At 45.3% G+C, this 5,417-nt stretch overlaps 1 protein-coding gene across 2 annotated transcripts in view; it reads left to right on the plus strand.

Moving 5' to 3' along the window:
* The first annotated feature begins 3,632 nt into the window (after positions 1-3,632).
* Positions 3,633-5,417, plus strand: part of EPG5 (ectopic P-granules autophagy protein 5 homolog) — a 51,131-nt gene continuing 49,346 nt past the window's right edge. For both annotated transcript variants that reach the window (XM_017743696.1, XM_017743695.1), the window contains exon 1: positions 3,633-4,566. In XM_017743696.1, coding sequence (XP_017599185.1) covers positions 3,730-4,566 — 837 coding nt within the window. In that variant the 5' untranslated portion in view covers positions 3,633-3,729. The remainder of the gene's footprint in view (positions 4,567-5,417) is intronic.

Here is a 5,417-nt window from a genome sequence, read left to right on the forward strand (position 1 = left end):
TTACATCCGTGTTTGTGCGGTCTCTCATGGTGGAGGGTGGAGAGTGGGGGAGCGTGTGTGGGTGATGCTGCTGTGGGAGTTTTTTTTTGTTTCATAGAAGGATTCCTGGTGCTTCCTGCTGTTCTGCACTCCGTATCCATGGATTTGTCGTGTTTGCCGGGCGGGTGACGGGTGTGATAGGCCTTGTGCTGTAGCAGGATGTAAACAAGGTTTTTTTTTAATGTTGTCCTACGGCCTCCTGAGGGGTCCCGTGTCCTGTGGGAGAGCTGGGGGAATGTGCAGCAGTGGAACTTGTGTGCATTTACAGTGTTACAGTGTACTGTGAGGTGACAGTCCTACTGACAGAGTTGGGGGTGTTCAGCTGCACAAGAGAAGGCTCCAGGGAGAGCTCAGAGCCCCTGGCAGGGCCTAAAGGGGCTCCAGGAGAGCTGCAGAGGGACTGGGGACAAGGCATGGAGGGACAGGACCCAGGGAATGGCTTCCCAGTGCCAGAGGGCAGGGCTGGATGGGATATTGGGAAGGAATTGCTGTCTGTGAGGGTGGCCTGGCACAGGGTGCCCAGAGCAGCTGTGGCTGCCCCTGGATCCCTGGCAGTATCCAAGGCCAGGTTGGAGGGGGCTTGGAGCAACGTGGGATAGTGGAAGGTGTCCCTGGACGCGGCAGGGGTTGGAATTAGATGGTCTTTAAGTTCCCTTCGACCCAAGTCATTCAGTGCTTCTGTGATACTACATCTCCTCTAGGTTTGGCTTTGAAATGCTGAGAACACGAGGCCGCATGTAACTCATGACAGTGCTGCTTCTTCTTAAGTTGGTGCTGCAGTTTTTAAGTATCACTCTTCCTAGGTTTTTATCCTGTTTTGATTGTGTTCCTTGCTCGTGGTATTAGTACTGACAGCTTTCTGAAAGCTTTGTTTTCTTCACACAGAATGTTTGTGGGAGTGATCTGAACTACCTCACAAAGTGGAAATGTTTCCCTCTTTCTTGTTGTCCGTACGGACAACCATATAGAGCAAGGGCATTGAAGTAATGACTGTCAAAGCTCTTTGAAGACACTGAATTAATTGACCAGTGTTCTGTAAAACAAGGGTTAAATCTAAGTGTCAGGTGTGGGTGTGCTTCTTGAATAGAAGGCAAGTAAAGATTTGGGGGAAAAGCAATCCCAGGAGAGATACTGTGTCATTGTTTTGGTTTTGGTTCAGCGCCCTGGCGTGTGCAAGGCAGTCAAACCTTCAAACTGCTGCCTAAGAGAATTGGTTCCCTGCAGGAAGATGGTGAGTCATGGATGACACGCTGGTATTTCGTTAAGGACGTGTGTGGTGACTCCAGTCTTTAGCCATCTCTGCCAGGTGAAATTCACTGTGAAACAATTCACTGGAGGTGTCACATGTGAGAACCCTGAATTCTCCAGTACTACACATGACCCATTTCTGGTATTTCTATTGCTATTACTGTGCTCACCTCTGTTAATACCCGGGCGTGCCTGAGGATACAGTTTGTGGGTCAGTCACATTAAGGACTTTTCCATTCCCATGCCACAGAAAAAGCTGTAATCCTTTGAAATGCTGGAATTCTTGTGAGCTGAGAGAAAGGCTGGCTCAGCTGTGGAGCTGCCAAGTGGTAGAATGGAGCCCAGGGCTTTCTGACAATAGTAGTCCCAAAGTTAAACTTGTGAAGCACCAGACTGATTCAAACAGTGATGTGGCAATGCCAGTGCACCTGGAAAAGGTGATGAGGAGGCTCTCTGTCTGTTTGTTTCTGTGGGTGGCACTCAGGTTACTTCAGAGATATTTCCTGAAAAGTAGTAAGTGTCCTTAGAATTCGAGGGTCACTGATGATGTGCAAGGAGAGGAGGGTGGTCAGGCATGGGGCAAGGCTAATGAGCAGGTGCCATCTTCCTGTCCCTGGGAATGTTCCAGGCCAGGTTGGATGGGGCTTGGAGCAACCCGGTCTGGTGGAAGGTGTCCCTGGTCATGGAAAGGGTTGGAATGAGATGATCTTTAAGGTCCCTTCCAACCCAAACCGTTCTGGGATTCTTTGATATGTGGGTTAAGCAGATTTTGCTTCCATGTTAGTTCAGAACCTGATTTCTCTCCTTCTTTCTCAGATGAAATCCCATTTAATGATTATGCCATTTTTTTTGGCTAGGAGAGTGAGAACTGAAAGGCACTTCATAAATTTTAAAAACAGCTGTGTCCGGGAGGGGTGCAGGCTGATATGAGAGCTAAAGGGAGTTTATTCTGTATGAGGACTGCAAGAGGAAATGTTGAGATTGTAGAGGGGAGAGGACCAGCATGTGTTTGTAAAGTGTGTGGATCAATACCCTGTATAAATATGATTTACTGATACAGTATCCTGTGGAAGTTACTGACTTTGAGGTAATTGTCAGGAGATGTTAATTACGACAAGTCCCAGCTTTAAAAAGTTGCGCTGATGTATTTTTAACCTCTCACCTGCAGCTTTAGTTAGTGAGTCAGAGCTGTTTTGTGATCAGAAGTGTTTACAGGTTTTAATATACCAGAAAACAGTATGAAACAAAGCCTGAGTAATTCCTTTTTTGTAAAGGAGCTGTGACCATACGTTCAGAGTAAAATTAGTCTTGAGATCAAGGTGAACTAGTGCCTTGATTTGAGCTGTGTTCATTTATGCTTTCTCTTAAGGCAAAGACATTCAGATGTTTAGTAAAAATACATGTGATACTGTGAGCAAGTTTCCGAAACTGTTGTCTTTTCCCCATTATTATTTCCCCATATTAAAAGCTTGTACTCATTTCACCTGTGTTCATTGTTACGTTATCTGGGTCACCCAAAACTGGAGTGCTGTGACCTAACCCCTCAGTTTTGCTCCTAATAAACTGCTAGTTCTACACAGTTTACAGATTGGCTAATCACTTTGCCAAGTTTTTGTTTTACAAGTTGGCACATGATTTACAGATTATCAAAATCTTTGTTCATTTTCTGTGCTATGCTTTTGGGAAGGAGGCTAATGTACACTTTAGATTAGGTTTATGGGAATTATTTACCCTCAAACTAATTTTAATTTTCAATTGATTTACAATTTTAATGGCACTGTTAAGTTTTTCTACATCTCTAGTGTGTATTGCCTGCTGAAAATAGGTATTTCAGTAATTGTTCAAATATCATGATGGTTTTAGAATGTAGCTAGGGGTTACATTCCAGACTCACTTTGTTCTGAAATTACTTTTTTGAAAATATTTTTCATGGATCTGGATCACAGAGTAACTTTTTTTTTTTTTTTTTTTTTTTTAGCAATACAGTGAAATTGAGTGACTCTTCTTAGGTATCAGGGTCCTGTTATGTTGATTATTTTCTGTGTTAATGAAACAGTTTGTCCTGTGATATTTATAGATTTTTACTTAGAAATGTTGAAGCCTTGTGCAAGAGCTGACCGAGAAAATACACATTGATAGGCAGTCTTCAGCGGGCAGCTAAAGAACAAAGACTTGCTTGGTATATTTGTTTTTATCTTTAATATTACAAAAATTAGTATATTAAAAAGGGCTTTTGGAGTCATAATGCTGACCAGTGCTACTTTTGGTGTTGGTGGGATTTGGGATGCAAGATGGAGAGATGCACTTGGCAGTGACACTGTTAATTTTTTTGTTTTTTAGGAAAAAAAGAAAAAAAGTACTGAGGAGCCCCAGGTACAAGAGCCTGATGATGTCTTCCTGCCTCCTGTGGCAGAAGGGTCTTCTCAAGCTGGGAGAGTGCAAATGGAACATCCTGGAGAATTTACAGAAATTCAACTTGGAGATGAAGTAGACAATAGGAAAACTATAAATGATGTGTCTGACATCCCCCAAAGTCATTTATCTTCAGCAAATGAAGGGGGTCTGGCAGTCACTCTGGAGCCTCCCAAACATGCAGAAGAGGTCAAAGCTGGTTCTTCCCAGGAGGAATGTGAGGGGGATGTTGAGAAGAGTGAGAAGAACAAGTTGGACAAACCTCACAGCCCTGTGGAGGCAGCTGCTAGTGGATCAGGAAATTCTGATTTGTTGAGTAGTACCTTTCAGTCCAGTGCTGCTGGCCCTCAGACAGTGCTGGGCTTTGTGCGGGACAGAGGAGCTGAAAACCTACAAGATGTTAGAAATCCTCTCGTCTGCTCTTCAGAGAAGCTTCCTCTCAGCACCTCACAGCGCTCTGAGAAATCCAAGTCACGTGTTCCGCGGCCGGGATTCAGGTCGGTTTATCCAGACCTGTCCTCGGAACTGTCCTACGAGAGACCCACCATCATGGCAGTAAAACCCCTGATGCACCACGAGAGGCTGTACCCAGAGCTCCCCTCTGAGCCAGAGCTGGTGCCATTCACCAGGGAGCAGCTGAAAATCTTTGAGCCCTGTTCATGGCTGGAGAACGTTGACTCCTATGCTGAGGAATTCGAGAGTGTGGCTCACCAGGACAGGCACGAGTTCTACGAGCTGCTTCTGAACTACATGCGCTGCAGGAAGCAGCTGCTGCTGGCTGAGGCAGAGCTGCAGGCCATGACAACAGACTGCCAAAATGTGAAGGGGAGATTATGGACTTTCAAGGAACAACAGAAAACTGTGCAGGTGCTGTTGCTGAACCTACTTTTGAACCCAAACTAATAGGAAATTGATTTACTTGCTGCCGGGTTTATTGTACTTAAGCTGTTTTGTTGTAAAAGAATCACTGAATGTTACAGGTTGGAGGGGACTTTAAAAATCTGATCCCAACCCTGTGTGCTATGGACAGGGACACCTCCCACTAGACCAGGTTGTTCAAGGCCTTATCCAGCCTGGCTTTGAGCACTGCCAGGATTGGGGCAACCTTCCTGGGCAACCTGTGCCAATGTCTCATCACACTCACTGTAAAGTTTTTTTTTCCTAGTATCTAACCTAAATTTCCTGTTCTTTCAGTTTAATCCTTTTAGTCCTTGTCCTGTCATTACAGTTCCTGACAAAGAGTCCCTGTCCAGCTTCCCTGTAGGCCCCCTGCAGATACTGGAAGGTGCTGTGAGGTTTCCATGCTCCTTCTTTTCTCCAGGCTGAGCAGTCCCAACTTTCTCAGCTTGTCTTCATAGGAAAGGTGCTCCAGTCCTCTTACCAACTTCTTTGCTTCCTCTGGACCTGCTCTAACAGTTCCATGTCCAGAGATTATTGCCTATGCTTTCTGTCTCTCCACTAACCCTCAATACTTCAGAATATCATCCTCTTGAGACTTAAGTTTGTTGTTTTATTTTTAACCTCTGACATGTGCAGGGCACAGGGAGATGTATTGGTGGTCTCTTTTGGGGTCAGAAAGAATGAGCTGTGTACACCCAGTTCTGCCCGTGGTGTCAGGTGAAGTTTGTACCACAGCACTCCGTGCAGGCGTGGGGGACACGTGGTGGAGTGACTGTAGCAGTGATGTCCCATCTGGCCTGCTGCCAACTGTAGGGACA

The sequence above is a fragment of the Corvus brachyrhynchos genome, unplaced genomic scaffold (assembly GCF_000691975.1).
Source record: "Corvus brachyrhynchos isolate BGI_N302 unplaced genomic scaffold, ASM69197v1 scaffold8, whole genome shotgun sequence".
NCBI lineage: Eukaryota > Metazoa > Chordata > Aves > Passeriformes > Corvidae > Corvus > Corvus brachyrhynchos.